We start from the raw sequence: 18,417 nt of genomic DNA on the forward strand, positions 1-18,417 counted from the left end.
TTACTTGCTGTGCTGTTTCGTTGTTAATTCATTCAGTCGTTTCATTCTCAACCAGGATTTCTATGGAACGCCGTTTGGGTCTTTGCGTGTCAAATAACACTTGTTGACCAATCAGGACCTGAATATGATTGCACATCACACATCACATTTAACGCTTTCATAATTTTTTTACGTAGTGTAATCAATGTGTAATAACTATCACTCGTATTTCATATGTTCCAACGATTCATCGATACGTATGCTATGATGCTGGTAAAGTTGTCTCGCAACTGGTTATACAGTGCTGGTCATAAAAAAAGCTAGCTCATGGATGCAAACAATGTTCTTCGCCAAAAACATAGCAAAACTACATACTCTGTTTCAGTAGCTATAGTTAGCTAGCTAACTATATAGCTAGGTGTCAACCAAAATAAACCCTAATTTATAAGACTGTTCTTATTTGAATAATGGTGTTCTGACCCATCTAGGTGAAGCTATCCACAATAAGGATTATCCACAATAGTGGACTTTGCGGTTAGTCTTCAAAATAAAAGTATGTTATAATTCTACTATTTGTATTCATTTGCATCACTGTCAATGACATGCTTTTATTTTGAAGGCAAACCGCAAATTCCACTATTGTGCGTGATCCTTATTGTGGCTAGCTTCACAACACATAACCCGGTCAGCCTCACCAGCCAGATGAAGCTAGCTGGCTGCTTATAATGTTAGCTTTGGGCAACAAGGTTAAGTAGCTGGCTAGCTAAACTAAACAAAAAAGAAACGTCCTCTCACTGTCAACTGCATTTATTTCCAGCAAGCTTAACATGTGTAAATATTTGTATGAACATAACAAGATTCAGCAACTGAGACATATACTGAACAAGTTCCACAGACATGTGACTACAGAAATGGAATAATGTGTCCCTGAACAAAGGGGGGTCAAAATCAAAAGTAACAGTCAGTATCTGGTGTGGCCACCAGCTGTATTAATCCTGGTGGCCACAATAGTGGACTTTGCGGTTAGTCTTCAAAATAAAAGTATGGTATAATCTACTATTTGTATTAATTTGCATGACTGCAATGACAACAAGCTCAGTCCGATGATGCTGTGACACACCGCCCCAGACCAAGACGGACCCTCCACCTCCAAATCGATCCCGCTCCAGAGTACAGGCCTCAGTGTAACACTCATTCCTTCGACGATAGACGCGAATCCGACCAACACCCTGGTGAGACAAAACCGCAACTCGTCAGTGAAGAGCACTTTTTGCCAGTCCTGTCTGGTCCATCGATGGTGGGTTTGTGCCCGTAGGCAACGTTGTTGCCGGTGATGTCTGGTGAGGACCTGCCTTACAACAGGCCTACAAGCCCTCAGTCCAGCATCTCTTAGCCTATTGCGGACAGTCTGAGCACTGATGGAGGGATTGTGCATTCCTGGTGTAACTCGGGCAGTTATTGTTGCCATACTGTACCTGTCCAACAGGTGTGTTGTTTGGATGTACCGATCCTGTGCAGGTGTTGTTAAACGTGGTCTGCCACTGTTGGGACGAGCAACTGTCCGTCCTGTCTCCCTGTAGCGCTGTCTTAGGCGTCTCACAGTCAGGACATTGCAATGTATTGACCTGGCCACATGCAGTCCTCATGCCTCCTTGCAGCATGCCTAAGGCACATTCACGCAGATGAGCAGGGACCCTGGGCATCTTTCTTTTGGTGTTTTTCAGAGTCAGTAGAAAGGCCCCTTTAGTGTCCTAAGTTTTAATAACTGTGACCTTAATTATCTACCTTCTGTAAGCTGTTAGTGTCATAATGACCGTGCCACAGGTGCATGTTCATTAATTGTTTATGGTTCATTGAACAAGCATGGGGAACCGTATTTAAACCCTTTACAATTAAGATCTGTGAAGTTATTTGGATTTTTACGAATTATCTTTAAAAGACAGGTTCCAGGAAAAGGGACGTTTCTCTTTTTGCTGAGTTTATTTATTTGCATGAATTGAAGTTCAATTTCAATAGGCGAACAACAAGTGGCAACCTAGCATAAACTTACTCACAAGGATTCCTAAATCATTGCTAAGAATAATGAAAACGACTGCAGTTTCTACTGGTAATTGTTTTCAGGCTGGTTGTATTGGTGCTAGCTAGGTACCAAGCTAAAGCTAGCTACACCAGAAGTTACGGTCGAACAAATGATGCTTTATTACCAACGCGGTATTGTAAACGCATCGTTCATGGCCGGTGTTTGCTTGTTTGCAGACTTTTTTTGTACAGCTTTGACAGTGCTACTGTATTTTTTTGACACTTAAAAGACCCAAATGGCATTCCATAATATGACAGTTTGTCGTGAAGCTAACAGCAGTGATGCTATTACTGTGTAATTCCAGTACGGCAAGCCAACATCACCCATGACAGAGAACGGGTGATTGTCAAGGTCAATGAATTCCATTATCTTGGCTTTAATGGACTTCGCCTTTTGAGTTGTCTTGTTGAAAATGTTCTACTCTTTCATAATGACTGCTCGGCTTGTTGACTGCTCGATCCACACAGCAGACATCGTGGGCTAGGTTAGGAATGCTTTGTTGCACGTGTAGCGCAAAATTTTACGTGGTGTCATTAGTCATGTACTTACTTTATATGGGTATGATGTCAGCTTTGACATCGGTTTTGCACATCGGCTTTAAACTAGACATTTGCAGATATATGTTCACCGATATATCGAGCATCCCTATATTCAATAGACCATGGTGGTGTGGAAGCTTCACGTAGCAGTATTTATGATGTTTATATTGAAAAGTAATTTATTTTCTCTCCCCTCTCTGACCCTAGTGCCATAGGTGTTGTGGACCATTTTTTACTGAATCAGTGCCGAACAGAGGACATCACCCTCAAAGAGGATTTTGGAAATAGCTTTCTCACATTTGATGACTTTGGTAAGGATTAGGGTTGCTACTCTACAGTGCCTGCCTGTGTCTCTTTCAATGTTATTTTCCTTCTCACCATAGCCCACCTTTCTCTCCTTCACTCACATTTCTGTCAGTAACTTACTCTGACTTAAGCTGTTTCTAATATTTGTAGGTGATGAGACCCAGCCTCACCAAGGCGGCATGTTAGATGTGAGTTTCCTGAGCCTGGCCCAGCACGGAGATGCTTTTGGCGATGAGGACAAAGGCATTGACATCTTGGGTAATGTCCCGACCTGGATTTTTAGCAGCGGATTCACTTGAAGATAACATATCTGAACACATCAAGAATGTTTCAAAGGCAAACCTATGCAATGTCTCAAACCCCTTTTCAAATCCCGAATAGACTTCATGGCCAGTTCCAGTGAGAATGCTTTTTTGATGGACCTTTTCCCAGCCGAACCACAAAATGTGATGCCAGAGATTGCCCCCATGAACATTAACCAAGAAGGTGATTTTGTGTGTGTTTATTTTGGTAGTCTTTTAGGAAACTTTATACCCTGTCTAAATATTCAGTGTAATTGTAGATTCGTATGAAGGGGTCTTCATCTGTATGAGACTACCAAAGACAGTAAGGTATGAAGATAAGCAGAAACTGCTTCTCCAATAGATATCCCCGGTAGCGCTTGTAGGCGATGTCATGGCGTCGTTTGCTAGCTAAGCTCATGCGCAGAAACACGTCACCGGGTCTAACAATCGGCTTGTGCCGAACTGCATGAGTAGTTCCTTTGATGTAAAGTTGTTTTTGACAAAAATGAAAACGTGTCAGTTTGATACTTTTAACGAGGTTGTAGTAATAACTTTTTTAACTACTGGACATAGGCTCAAATCTAGGTTGTGACTTTTAATTTTGAGGAAAATGTACAACTAAGGAATAATTTTTCTCTTCTCTCATTGACTTCTCAAACCCCAGCCTGGTCTGCTTGGTCTGTTTCACCAGTGTTCTCAGAGGTGTTCCCAGAAGTCTTGCGATGTTGCGCCTCTGGGTTTAGAATCTCTGTGGTTATACTTTGTGCAAGCATTGAAGCACCCTCTCTCACAGCAAGAGGCAACGCATACTGGAAAATTATAATTTCATTATTCATGTGCTAATTCCACTTTGCTGTGAATTTTGCAGGGAGTAAATTGGATTTTTCCGTTCTTGAAACTTTTCCCAAAATTGGGTGCTTTATCATTATTGTGTTATACAGTGAAATATTAATCAATTGTATGCTGTCCGTGTCTACTTTATGTTATCACAATAGTAGACTGAGACAGCATGCCCTTTATTCCACAACCCTGCATTGCAGGTCGTCCAGACTCTCCTACATCTGTACCCATGGAGGAGGATAACCCTGTCCTGAATGAGACAACACCTGTCCTGAATGAGACGACTCTGTTGGTCAATGAGGAGGAGGGCTTCGCTCTGGAGCCTGTCGCTGTGACCCGTAAATATTTACCTGCCTAACAAGCAACATCTTGACACCACAAGGCCATTCTCCGAAGCACACTTACTGTCCCTCAAACACAATTATCTAACTGGACACAACCTATATCATATATCAAAGCCATAAGTAACACATTACCTTCTTACTTATTATCTGTGGTAGAAACTCGCAAGTGTGAAAAGCACAGGTAAGGTAAGCCATTAGAGTTAACATTTGTCCTTAGCGACCTTAGAGAGGAAGAAGGGGAAGAGGAGAAGGAGACTGGTGGTGGACCAGGCCAAGGAGCTGTCCAACCAGGCCATCAGGGAGCAGCTCACTGACTATTCAGACCTCACTGCCCCACTGGATATAGCCCCACCCACCCACCAACTCATGCAATGGAAAGAGAGTGGAGGGGTGGACATGCTCTTCAGTCACCTCTGTGCCCATGTCATTCATCCACACCTTCAACAGGTAAGCAGGGTGTGAAATCAACATATGTCCCATCATAGGTTGACATATTTACCTTTAATCAAGTCAAATTGTATTGGTTGCAAACACATATTTAGCAGCTTGCGTTTATAGCTCCAACAGTGCAGTAATATCTAACATTACACAACAATACACACACATCTAAAAAGGAAAAGAATGGAATTAAGAAATATATAAATATTAAGACGAGCAATGCCAGTGTCCGGAGTATAAATATATATACTGTATGTGATGGCATGTATATACAATATGAACAGCATATGAATAGAATATGTAGTATATTTGAAAAATAATATATGTACAACAATAGTTAAATAGGATAGGCCTTGATTAGAATACAGTATATACAGTTGAAGTCGGAAGTTTACGTACATTAAAACTCGTTTTTCAACCACTCTACAAATTTCTTGTTAACAAACTATAGTTTTGGCAAGTCGGTTAGGACATCTACTTTGTGCATGACACAAGTAATTTTTCCAACAATTGTTTACAGACAGATTATTTCACTTATAATTCACTGTATCACAATTCCAGCGGTCAGAAGTTTACATACACTAAGCTCAGGAAGGAGACGCGTTCTGTCTCCTAGAGATTATTGTACTTTGGTGCGAAAAGTGCAAATCAATCCCAGAACAACAGCAAAGGACCTTGTGAAGATGCTAGAGCTATTAGGTAGAAAAGTATCTATATCCACAGTAAAACGAGTCCTATATCGACTTAACCTGTTAGGCCACTCAGCAAGGAAGAAGCCACTGCTCCAAAACCGCCATAAAAAAGCCAGACTACGGTTTGCAACTGCACATGGGGACAAAGATCGTACTTTTGGGAGAAATGTCCTCTGGTCTGATGAAACAAAAATAGAACTGTTTGGCCATAATGACCACTGTTGTGTTGTGAGGAAAAAGGGGGAGGCTTGCAAGTTGAAGACCACCATCCAAGCCGTGAAGCATGGGGGTGGCAGTATCATGTAGTGGGGGTGCTTTGCTGTAGGAGGGACTGGTGCACTTCACAAAATAGATGGCTTCATGAGGTAGGAAAATTCTGTGGATATATTGAAGCAACATCTCAAGACATCAGTCAGGAAGTTCAAGCTTGGTCGCAAATGGGTCTTCCAAATGGACAATGACATTTACATTTAAGTCATTTAGCACCCCAAGCATACTTCCAAAGTTGGGGCAAAATGGCTTAAGGACAACAAAGTCAAGATATTGGAGTGGCCATCACAAAGCCCTGACCTCAATCCTATAGAATGTTTTTGGGCAGAACTGAAAAAGCAAGTGCGCGCAAGGAGGCCTACAAGCCTGAATCAGTTACACAATCTTGAGGAACCAATGTTCCGTGACTATGTACATAGGGCAGCAGCCTCTAAGGTGAAGGGTAGAGTAACCCGGTGGTAGCCGGCTAGTGACAGCGACTAAAGTTCAGGGCAGGGTACTGGGCGAACGCCGGCAAGTGGTGACTATTTAACAGTCTGCTGACCTTGAGGTAGAAGCTGTTTTTCCGTCTCGGTCCCAGCTTTGATGCACATGTCCTGACCTCACCTTCTGGATGGTAGCGGGGTGAACAGGCTGTGGCTCGGGTGGCTGAGGTCCCTGTTGATCTTCTTGGCCTTCCTATCATCTGTTATACTAAAAAGTACACATTTAGCTTAAGAATGTTGTTCCACTTAAGTCAACCCTTCAATATATAAATGTTGGATTCCATACTTAAGTGAGGAAATTGAGTTCACAGTTATGTATAGAAGCAGTGCATTTTGTTTCAACAACTGCCCCCATTCTACCTCTGCAGCTCTATTCCAGTGATGTGTTTTGGGGGAAAACAAATCGAGTTGGCAATGAAGATGACCGTGAAGAGAAGAGACAGGAGAGACATGAGGGTAGGAGGTCATATTCACACAGAGCAACACCATGTTATAGAAATGATCGTCTGAGAATACAAGTCATTACATTTTATGAAATTGGGAGAATTGAATTTCATATTACCTTTGAACTGTTATGTTTCCTATTTGGGTTTATTAATTTTATATGTGTGTATATAGTGGAAAGCGACGTGAGCGACCTGCCCAGTGAGTTCAGTGTCCTGCATGAGACTATGGATCCTGAGAGAATGGGACACAATGTGGAGCTCACTCCTCTGCACCACAATGGGACTGACAACCCACCTGAGGACGTCTGGGACACAGTACATGTAAAGAGTTCAACATGAACACTAGATAAGATTTTTTTCACCATTAAAAAGTGTTTATATATTTATTCAACCGGGTTTTCCCATTGTCTATAACTTTTTCTGGCAACATTCCTTGTTCCACCTTTCTCCTTTTCTCTATTTTTCTTGTCTCAGGATGAGAGTAGATTTGAGGTTTCTCACCCTGAGCTTCCTTCGGAGGATTCCATGCATGTTCATCCTTCTGGAATGGAGAGGGAAACACCATCGAATGTGACATGGAACACACAGGTTCTTTCACATGCATTGAATACACACACATACTCACACGCTTACACACATAAAAGCACAAACGGGGCCTCCTGATTGGCGTAGCGTTATAAGGCGTTACTACAGACCCGGGTTTGATCCCTGGCTGTGTCACAGCCAGCCGTGACCGGGAGACCCATGAGGTGGCGCACAATTGGCCCAGCGGCGTCCGGGTCATGGGAGTGTTTGGCCGGACGGGATTTCCTTGTCCCATCACACTCTAGCAACTCCTCCTTTTGGTGGGCCGGGCGCCTACAAGCTGATTTCGGTCGCCAGCTGGACAGTGTTTCCTCTGACACATTGGTGTGGCTGTCCTCCGGGTTAAGCAAACACTGTGTCAAGAAGCAGTGCGGCTTGGCAGGGTCGTGTTCCGGAGGACGCATGGCTCTCGACCTTTGCCTCTCTGGAGTCTGTAGGGGAGTTGCAGCGATGGGACAATACTGTAACTACCAATTGGATATAACAAAAAATTGGTAAAATAAATAGTGTGGTGTGATGTGAGGTACACTCTGTAATGTGTTGTTATACCACACTACAGTCTATGGTGGACAGCCGGGATGACTTTGAGGAGAGGAGGATGACCAGCCGAGCTCAGAAATTACTAAACGCTCTCAAAGTAAGAACTCAGTACCCCTATGCAGCAGGGCATCCATTCTTACCCTTTGTCAGCTTGCTAGCTTGATTACAATCAGACCCAGAAATCCACCGAATCACAGATGACGGATTTAAAAGATTAAAGGGCATGATTAGGGGACAGTTGGTGGAAATGAAATTGCTGCAATGTGCGATTGTGTGTTGTGTTATAACAAACTGGGATGGGATTTTCCCTGCTTTTCTGACATTTATCCTTTATATAATCAATCTGTAACTGACCTATCCCCTATAAACAAAATTCAGATGTTTCTATGTTGTCCTGATGTCATCCCTAAACAGATTCAGAGCAGCAGAAGCAACGCCATGTTCAGCCTGCAGATGCTGTGTGAGAGGAACAGTCGCTCCCAGGCCTCGGCTACCTTCTTTTGCCTCCTGGTACTGAAGAAACAGCAGGCCCTGGACCTGCACCAGAGCGAGCCTTATGCTGACATTATAGCCACACCTGGACTCAGGTTCTAAGGTGAAGACACCTGCTAATTGTGCCTCGTTCATAGACTCACTGCTATCTGTCAATAACTGCACAAAACTCCAGCGGTCTAGACACCCTGGTCATACGTCTCATAGCATGGACACTAATTAAGAACTGATTACACCAATAAATATTATTTGGATAATATTTATCACACTGAGTTGTGATATCCAGCACTAATGAGATTGTTATGTCACCTCTATGAATCTCCAGGACCCAGACCCAAGTCATTCCCTTTGTGAGAAAGCAGGGCCTGCTACAAGACATAATTTGGACAGGGTTAACATCTGATTTGTCTCATTGGGTCAGAGTAAATGTTTTGGAATGTTCTGTTGTTGTTTTGTTCAGGAGCTTTAGGTTTACTTTACTTTGTTATTGTTCATTATACTGACAGACTAGGATTTGTTGGATTTATCAATTTCAGTAATTTAATAAGGGTAGTTTTAGTTCAGTGTTTTTAATTAAGGAATTGTTTTTATTCTTAATGATCTGTAAGTATAACAGTGAATTTTATTCAATGAAATGTATGAGCAGCCTTCTTCAATGTTTGTAAAGTATGTATTTCAAGTCTCAATTAAAAGAAGTAGAAGTTCACCATAGAAGGATGTTGAGCTAATACGTTGAAGAGTAATGAGGATACAATGGAAATTATTTTAATGAATCTTATTTCATTACACATCTACATACAACACTGTTGCCCTGGCCTGATACATTTTTGGTTCCAAACACCCATGCCCCTTGTAAATAAACATGTTGGCAAGATACTACCATCAGACCATCCCCAGATGCCCCACCATCGGTATGTGTTAGATAATTGCCGAATGGTGCGCCATGATTCATTGTGTCTTTACGAGAATCCGATGCATTGTACGTAATTACCAAAATATCTTCGTAGCAGGTTCTCAGACCTGTGTGAAGATAGCCACAGTAAGGATTAGCCACAATCGTGGAATTTGAGGTTTACCTTCAAAATAAAAGGCTAATACCCCATTTCATGGACTGAAGAGCCATAGGTAAGGCTGTACATCGCAATATGAATGTTCATTACTCACAATAGGCTGAATATTGAAGTGATTTCCCACATTTGAAGTTCCTTAGTATGACCTATGACGCTATTTGTGTAAACGTCAGAATTGTTATCCTTGGATATCACTGAGTATTTTTAATTACTGTCTTGTTGAATTTATATAATAACATTCCGACCTTGTTTAGCATTAGTGCAATTATTGCGTGATTCCACTGTTACGTTTGAATAACAATGGGGAACTTTTATTTTGAAGGCGAACAGCAAATTTCGCTATTGTGGCTAGCTTCACACAGGTGGCTCCCGGCATGGACTCTCATCAGCAGCACAGTAACCATCTACTTGCCACTGGTGACGGTTCTCAAGCGTCCATACACAAGTCCGGAGGGGACATATTCTACTCCACGATGTAGGACTATTTATCGGCCTGCAAAAATGGTAAATGTTGGGAATCGTATCATCTTGTTAGTGTACTGTTATGTCAGAGATCACAGAGTCAGGTAATCGCTGCATCAGAGAGGAGGCTGGTGTATTGAATCCCAGTAGCCTATGTAGGGCACAGCCAGGGCTAAATTCGATTGTCACCTATTTCTGCCTCGTCCCGAAGATTCCAAACGTTGGATGGAATGTTTGTGTTCACCGGAAAGTGATGTTGGCTGGTAGGATTTTGCTTTTCGATATGCACTGGCATATAATCTATGGTATAGTAGTTGTTTTCTATAATGTCAATGTCTCTCGTAGTGACGCACGGAGATGCAACTGATATTTTTAGTGCTAATGGCTTTCTGCGTCTTGCCCATTCATCAACAGCGTACGCGTCTATAGGAAAAGAAGACATTGATTAAAATATTGCCAATTGTAGTGGTAATGTTCAGTTTGTTCATGAGCGAATAGCCTGTACAGCGCTCCTTGCCCTTCTGCATTGTACAGATGACGTAAAGCACCATGCTCAACCTTATTCAGTAATTTCCCAGAAACCTGGGTTGGTGGCATTAATGTGAATCAAATGATCAGCCAACATTAAACCTGATTCCCGTTAATTCGCCCTCATCCTACAACCCAGTTATGCCGTCTGCTGCTGCTCACAATTACATAAGAAGTACATTGCTTGACCCACCACCTGTTGTGCAGAGGCTCTACATTATCCACAGTAGGGTAGGCGTAGTTGTGATCCCTGGCTCTCCCATGCTTTCCTGTATTGATCAATTGTACTGTGTCCTCAAATGTCCCATTGGCACAGTGACAGTAGACAACCATATCACATGGCATATCACAGACATGCCATGTCTTTGTATCTCTGAGCTGCTTTGTGCTCAGCAGAGATTTTCTCTTTGATCATACTTTTTTTGCTCTATTATTGTTTGAGCTAGGCTGCTCAGCTCAGTCAGCCACAGATGTGCTGATGCTGCAAATCTGTTTGCACAACACTTGTTTCTGTACCAACTGGTCTGGGTTTGTTTTGTTATTTTTGGCTCTTGGTTCATTGGATTTTTCCTCTGTTTATTCCCGGCTGTCTGTGGTTACCAGGGATGGGTTGTGCAGCAGTGAGATGGGCGATGGACTCACAGAATGCCCTGTCTCTGCCCTGGTCTGTCCTGTGAAAGGCTTCTTTATCTGTTGAAGGGCTCCTGATGGCCAGACTGGTTTACTCATCAATGGGCTCCTAACATGCAGGGCAGTCAGGGCCACAACAGTAGGCCTACAACACCCCCCTCCAAAAAAAAAAACATTATCTTATGATGAATGTGTTTTTTTAATACACAGTTTGAGACCATGACATAGGATTATGTCCTTGCCCAGGGATTAAAAGTGGTATCTGGTGGGGAGAGGAAATGTCAACAAAATGGATTGCTTTTCTATGTTCGTTTTTAATGGATTATCTCCTGTCTACGTCCATTCTGTTTTCTCTATCTTTGTACATTATGTATTGTACAGTCCAACTGTAAACCATCTTCCTAGACTTCATCTTGAAGCCAGCAGCAGAGCGATAGTGGTGGTCCACACCCATGTCACTCCCGCCCAGTCGGAAGCCCTCTGCAGGTCAGCGCAGGTACTGCTGCTGCCTTCTCTCGCTATTATTTTTTTGCTGTGTGATGATCCCAAGTGATGATGTATGAAAATGTTAGGGTAATATAGTACCACATGTATAGTGAGTGAGTTTTTGAAGCAATCCATTGATTTTGTTTGTTTTCTTAATGTTTTTGACTGAAGATAAGAGTCTCATCAATGTGTAACATTAACGTAGCCTCTCTGTTACAGGCGGTCAGTGGCTACTAGCAGTGGGCGCCATTCCCATAGCAATGCCTCCAATACCAACACTTACCCCACCAACACTTATCCTGGCAGGGCTAGTGAGGGTAGTCCTACAGCCCGGACATACCCTGGCACACCCAGGTAAGACACAGCATCTGTACATCATATGCAAGACACAAGCAAACACAGATTTGTTTTAGGAATTGTTTTTTTTAAGGTTGAGCCCAAAATATCATGCAATAAAAATGATTCAGAAGAATACCAAGCAAATGTTTTCAGAAAAAGGTGTAGCATCTGCCTTGCAATAAAAGGGGGGAAAGCATTTCATGTAGTTTTGAGATTCATAATTTATTTTAAAAACCGAAAGACCCCACTGATATCTTCTAGCCTCTTCCTCAGCCTCTGTTATGATGGCAATTTTTATCTGATGATTGATCTCTGACGCATAACTGGTAATCACTATACACTCTCCTTCACACCCCTATGCAAACCTAGGTGTCAGACGAAGCACACCACCTGCAGTGATAACCATGGGATCCGTCCCCCCACACCAGAGCAGTACCTCACACCCCTGCAGCAGAAGGAGGTGTGTATCAGACACCTGCGAGCCAGGCTAAGGGAGAATGTTGAGATACTGCAGCACAGGTGAGTCCGGAGGGATGCGTTGTGACAAGCAGAATGTTCCTGATCAATGTGATACTTCAGATCTAATGGCCAATAGAAGTGTCTCATTCACAACCCAGCTCTTGGGTTGCATTTAACCACACTATGACTCCAAAAATAGCAACATCAATAATGGTCTTCCATTTCACTACAGAAACTGGGATTGTATCTCAGACTTCTCATGCCTCTCAAGGCAAACCACACATTGATTACTTTTCCTTGGGAAGCCCTCATATCCTCAAACCCCTCCCCCTCTCTCCTTCTCTCTCTCAGGGACAATGAGATAACTGAGATGAGGACCCAGCTGTGTCGGATGCAAGAGGACTGGATAGAGGAGGAGTGTCATCGTGTGGAGGCCCAGCTTGCTCTAAAGGAGGCGCGCAGGGAGATCCAGCACCTACATGAGGTTGTGGAGACAGTACGATCAAATCTCGGCACCCCAGAAAAATCCCCCCACAACCAAAAGCCATACCTTTCACCGCAGGGACCCAGACCAGTCAAGTCCCGCTCCTGTGGTTGCTCCCCAGCCAGCACCCTGAACCGCAGCACCACTTACACACGGCTGAGCAGTGAGGGCCTGCATCTGGACCGCAACGGAAACGTCCCAGGGCCTGACCTGCGTGCAGCGGCACGAGCAGAAGGGGGACGGACCCACCTGCTCCTGGAAGCAGCCCTTCTGTCAGAACAAAACCCAGTCGTCTCCGCCCGTGGCCCCTTCTCCTCCACCATGCCACACTCCTCCACCTACGAGAGACTGTACAGCGGGGGGGCTGTCCTGCCCGTCTCCCACTCCTGCCATTCCCTAGGTAACAGCTGCAGGTGCAGCGGACACACCTGCCTCCCGCATCACCACCTCTTCCTGCACCTCCCTCAGGAGGAGCCCCCGGCTGCAATGGCAGCGGCTGTTGCTGCCCCCATGACAGATGTGAAACCAGAGGTCCGATCCCAGGCCTGCAGCCCCACCATGACCTGGGCCTCAGAGGAAGGAGGGGGAGAAGAGCTAAGCATCATCTCCCTGGCAACAACCGACATCACCCCAGCCTTCTCTGAACAACAACCGTTTCCTCCCTTCTTGTCTTCCTCCCCTCCTCCCCAGTTCTCCTACAACCTAGAACCGCTGCCTCCAGATGGCCCAGTGGAGATGACAATAATGCCAACAGTGGCCCAAACCTGCCAGCCCAAGCCTGTGTCATTGTATTCACTAGAGAGGCAAGGGAGCGTGACAGTGATGGAGAAGGAGGAGGCTGTTGAAGTTGAAGGTGAAATTGTTGTGGAAGGGGAAGAGGGGGAGGAGGGGGCTCCCCAGCGGAACTTCTGGAGCCGATACTTCCTGGTGGACCTGTTGGCGGTGGCCATGCCGGTAGTGCCGACAGTGGCCTGGCTGTGCCATGGGGCCCCTCGGGAGGTCATGCCTGTCTACCACATTGGCTCTCTGCTACGGGGTTGCTGCGCTGTGGCCCTTCACTCTCTGCGACGCAGGGGATGTGGCCGGGGCCATGAACCCACAAGCATGAATGGGGCGACCGATATCTGACAACTTTACTCTTTAGCCCCCTGACTCCCCTCACAGTAACCATGCAACCCCAACCTCTTACGAGCCACAGCCACAAAGGCAATTATACCGACTTTGATTTGGACTTAAACTCCTATTGCTTTTTATTCTCCACCCACCACGTCTGATTTGGGGATGAACTTGAGATTTACATTATCCGATTGTATTGCAGTTGACCTTTGTGAATTTTGTTTATTGGTTACAGCAGACAGGAATTAGGCTAATTGTATAGTTCAAGCCTGTTTCTGTTAGATTTGTAATCATGCCTTGCTATCAAATAAAATCTAATGCAATAGTGATTTGATGGGGAATGCATGAGCCTGCTTAAATGGACTTTTTGACACGGGTCTACAGTGTCTCCCGTAACTGTACATTGCATGTAACCCTGAGAAATGTTCAGCCTTTTGCCATTACCTCACTTTAAACAGACTTGCTACATTTGAACCTTGAAGACTTTGATGTATGCTCCATGAATCTTCTAGTGTTGTCTTTGAAATTGGGGTGAATATGGTTCATCTTGTTAGAAACATCAGCAACATTTTATTTTCTAGAGCTAAGTGAATGAGGGATCTGAGTAGGAGTTCTAGTTGAATGTCTTTGAATTATTATTTTTTTCTCAAGAAAATAGAGGATAGAAAAATACACATTTGCACAACTACTGAGAGATAGATTCTCTATTACATTTCAGGGATCCAAAGTTTTTCTGGTTTCATTCATTTTTATTTATGGTCCAAGGATAAGATAAACATTCTGAATAAGACTGTCACTATCCATGCAAATGCTGAATGGCAGTGTAAGTCATAAAAAATGCCAGCTAGGTATTTATTGTTGTTAAGGCACATATACCATTTACTAAATTTCGCAATTTACAATATTAAGAATATGATCAATAGTTAGCCTAGATATTTGTTTTAAACATTGCACTTTTTCCCCACCTTTGGGACTATACTGTACTACTAAGTTTGTAGTGGCTTTGCATGTCATCAAAAATTAACCATGCCAGTCTTCTTTTGAGCCACATCGTGCCGCTAAAGCTACATTGACAACAATTATTCGAATTCAGTAGTCAATATCAATGAGAAAAAGCAATGATGGAATGTCTTTACTTGGGTTGATAAATTGCACAAAAAGCTGTAGAATGCAAAGTGTAAATAGCTCTGGATGTATTTCCTCTTCCCTTTGAAAATAAACTGAAAGTTGCCTTTGTCTGTGTGTCATCTATTGAAGTGTGCTCTGAGAGAATTAGACGCATTAGAGATGCCTGGGAATCAATATGAAATAAAAATACATTAGGGATGAGGAACAATTGTTTTCAACCAATGGGGTGAGAGTTGACTGTGTGTTTGGGGACATTTAATCTTACAGATGCATAGCTTGCTGAACAAGTTCCTTCAAATCTGCTTTTAGCACTTCACTAATCCCCTGAAAACAATCTTATGCAACTTCACAAATCTTATGGTACAATTATGGAATAATGCTGTGAATGATATTTGGCCCAAAACAAAGGGTCTCTATTTTGCATTCCCTTGTGATTACTAATGGTGTTCAAATATGCCCTCAGCACTTCTCAGAACACTAGAAATAATTGGTATACAGTTGTCAGATACTGTGCAGCATTAAATCAATGATACAAGAAAAATTGGAGAAATCAGGCCGAACAAGGTCAAGCCTACTGGGGGATAAAGGGTGATAATTTTGTTGAAACATACCATAGAAAATTCACCCATTTTGTTGCTTGAGAGGACAACTACACCTGCCGGCATGCAAGTTCTGCACAACAATGACCATCTTTAATTCCACATGTAATATTTGGCCTTACCAACAGTATATGCCACACTTGTCTGTCTCCAGTGTTTAATTCAGAAAGTCAACATGACTGGGGAAAATATATATTAACCAAATACAAAAAAAAAAAAAATCCACCCAAAAACTAGTTAGATTTGTTAGTCCATTGTTGGTAGTCCCAAAAGATTTTGAATGTCAGCAATCATACCAGCAGTATTTATGTATTTTGAAAGTTATATCTCTAAAACTTGATTGCTGACTTGGAAAACATTTTGGGTGGATCTCATTTCAGTAAACTTCTGCAATCCAATTACATTAATCCAATCCATTTGGGGAGTCATTTATTCATAGTTTTTTTCCTTGATTATCATGTCCACAATTACACATTTTCTGAAAAGCAAGGCCACTCAGAGCCACAAGAATGAGATCAAATTGAATATTTGTATAATGATACTTGATCCAAAATTGTGTCAGTACCTACCCCTGATGGCAGGTATGACTTACAAATTTCACAACAAAAAAGACCATAAAAACATACATAACAATAAAATGACATGACATCTGAAAGGTATGGCCTATGACTTGTTAGGGTGTTCTACTACAAGATATATCAAGAATAAGTATTTTAAGCAAGTGACACATTTGAATATAAATGGAAAGGAGAGTGAAGTGGTGAAGCTGTAGATGTGAGTCTTTTACAGGAGTCAAGTGCATTTATCTTCCTTTTGCCTTTTCATCCATGTTCCCGAGATAGGAGTCAACCTGTAGAAGGGGACAGGGATGCAATTCTGTGGTTAACAGAACAGACACGACCGAGGGGATTATGGGAGATGAGCACCAAAGCTTGTTAAACACACCAATGAGCACTTAAGCTCATACAACTATAATGTACTCCAACAATGTAGTAGTGCAATTTGAACAGGCTATTTGTCTGCAGAATTGTCTCACCCTGAAAATCTGAGTGGAATTAAACATGTAGTAAGTGCACACAAACATCACTCCAGGCCCATCAGCTCCACGTCAAAGATGAGGGTAGAGTTGGGTGGGATGATACCAGGGTGCCCTTTGCTGCCATAGGCAAAGTCCGGCGTGCAGGTCAGAGTTGCCCTCTGGCCCACACTCATCTGTGGGGGAGGTGAAACAAAAAGAGAGGTCATAGTATTATTGTCGGAGACACCACTAATATAACCCTATAATGGCTTGTGTCCTTGCAAATCACCCACAAGCCAATTTTTAGATTTTCTAAATTATTAAAACAAGTGGTGCAATCGTACAAGAGAATAATGGGGATATCTAATGCAAACACACCCAGGAGACCCTTCTTACCTGGCCAACCCCCTCCTCCCAGCCACGGATCACCTCCTGCTTGCCAATCTTGAACTTGAAAGGCTTGCCTCTGTCCCGGGAAGAGTCAAACTTGGTTCCATCAGTCAGTGAGCCTGCGATAGGATTGAGAGAAGATAAACGTTAGTTACACTTGCCGAGTTAAATAAAATTAAATAAATACAGCCGTGTAACTAAATTACATTCTGTCCCCTCCCAAATTGCTAACTAGCATCCATGGATTAAAATATTTAATTACAGTCCCCTGGACAAACATTATCGGCTACTGGCTAACTAGCCAACTTATTTGCTAAAGATACATTAATCTTAATTAAATCCATGCTCACTGATTTGAGAAAACTGTCAATTAGCTAGCACGTAGTAGTATGGCAACTAGCTACAAACGTTAGCTTAGCTAGGGTGTAACGTTACAACTACTTTAACCGTAGAAAATACTTTATTTAATTAGCTAAACAAAGCGTCGAACTAATTGTTAGTTATGAGAGATAATATCAGTTTGGCAGATTACACACATTATATAAATAACATGTACTTTGTTGCCGAAGCAAGTGGATAACTGACAATAGCTAGCTAAGCTATCAAGCTAGTGGCTAGCTTGCTGACTCACCGACATAATGCACAACGCATGTCTGTCCTTTTTTGGGAAATGTCTGTCCTAAAAGATGGAAGAAATTGAAAGAATTAGCTATATATTGTGTTAACGACTTAATATTTTGAATTTAGCAACATCCTCTTGACCAATTTAATAATATTTACAGTTTTGTCCTTACCATCACCCGGGGTTATGGTCTCGATTTCTACTCCCATTTTACTCTCCGACGCACTACAATGCAAACGGAAACTGGAAGTCAAGCTCATTGAATTCAAGAAAGGAGGGGGGAGGGGGGTGCAATATAAAATGGCCAATACCAGTTATATGATGAAAATTCGTGTATGCCTACTTGGTCATATTTTAGTCGCATATACATTGATGTAGTGTCATTTTTCAAGGGAGATGATGATAACATAAAAATAACAACTGGTTGACGATCAAACATTTCTAGAAAGATACAATAATTAAAGTTGATGTCATTAACCACGTTTGCAATCTAGTTATGCCATACCATTAAAAAAATAATAAGACAACCGTGATGCAAACATGACGTTTGTTATAAGTGCCAACAGATAACTTGTACGTTCGACATCCTTTTGTGTCGGTAAAATGTATTATGAAAGAAAAAGGCGGTGTAAACGCCTTTATGCGCAAATATTGATATAATAACCATAATTTTGAAGTAAACTTGGAGTCACGCGATGATATAACAGATATCCCACCGGATGTATTAGTGTGAAGCATCCGGTTGGCGTTTCTACTCACTACCAAA

General features: G+C 42.5%; 3 protein-coding genes across 4 annotated transcripts in view; 2 read left to right on the forward strand and 1 right to left on the reverse strand.

Annotated features, from left to right (window-relative positions):
* Positions 1-8,422, forward strand: part of LOC135503652 (double-strand-break repair protein rad21 homolog) — an 11,657-nt gene extending 3,235 nt beyond the window's left edge. The window contains exons 4-13 of the mRNA XM_064921807.1: positions 2,806-2,909; positions 3,055-3,162; positions 3,286-3,390; positions 4,229-4,366; positions 4,590-4,819; positions 6,626-6,713; positions 6,876-7,024; positions 7,178-7,291; positions 7,848-7,936; positions 8,251-8,422. Of these exons, the coding sequence (XP_064777879.1) occupies positions 2,806-2,909; positions 3,055-3,162; positions 3,286-3,390; positions 4,229-4,366; positions 4,590-4,819; positions 6,626-6,713; positions 6,876-7,024; positions 7,178-7,291; positions 7,848-7,936; positions 8,251-8,422 (1,297 nt within the window). The remainder of the gene's footprint in view (positions 1-2,805; positions 2,910-3,054; positions 3,163-3,285; positions 3,391-4,228; positions 4,367-4,589; positions 4,820-6,625; positions 6,714-6,875; positions 7,025-7,177; positions 7,292-7,847; positions 7,937-8,250) is intronic.
* A 1,352-nt stretch (positions 8,423-9,774) lies between these two features.
* Positions 9,775-15,130, forward strand: LOC135504206 (syntaphilin-like). 2 transcript variants are annotated; one of them, XM_064922559.1, is made up of 5 exons: positions 9,775-9,894; positions 11,392-11,506; positions 11,716-11,850; positions 12,205-12,354; positions 12,646-15,130. In XM_064922559.1, the coding sequence occupies exons 2-5, from the start codon at positions 11,463-11,465 to the stop codon at positions 13,904-13,906; spliced, it is 1,590 nt and encodes a 529-aa protein (XP_064778631.1). In that variant the 5' UTR covers positions 9,775-9,894; positions 11,392-11,462; the 3' UTR covers positions 13,907-15,130. The 2 variants fall into 2 exon arrangements, with proteins under 2 accessions (XP_064778631.1, XP_064778632.1); XM_064922560.1 differs by having other exon boundaries at positions 11,416-11,506.
* Positions 15,131-16,033: 903 nt separating this feature from the next.
* LOC135504207 (peptidyl-prolyl cis-trans isomerase FKBP1A-like) lies at positions 16,034-17,922 on the reverse strand. Its single transcript, XM_064922561.1, has 5 exons — positions 17,824-17,922; positions 17,661-17,708; positions 17,036-17,148; positions 16,658-16,833; positions 16,034-16,471 (listed from the first exon to the last, which is right to left on the reverse strand). Exons 1-4 carry the CDS (start codon positions 17,909-17,911, stop codon positions 16,705-16,707), a joined length of 378 nt encoding a protein of 125 aa, XP_064778633.1. The 5' UTR covers positions 17,912-17,922; the 3' UTR covers positions 16,034-16,471; positions 16,658-16,704.
* Between the last annotated feature and the right edge of the window lie 495 nt (positions 17,923-18,417).

The sequence above is a fragment of the Oncorhynchus masou genome, chromosome 18, assembly GCF_036934945.1.
Source record: "Oncorhynchus masou masou isolate Uvic2021 chromosome 18, UVic_Omas_1.1, whole genome shotgun sequence".
NCBI classification, from domain to species: Eukaryota; Metazoa; Chordata; class Actinopteri; order Salmoniformes; family Salmonidae; genus Oncorhynchus; species Oncorhynchus masou.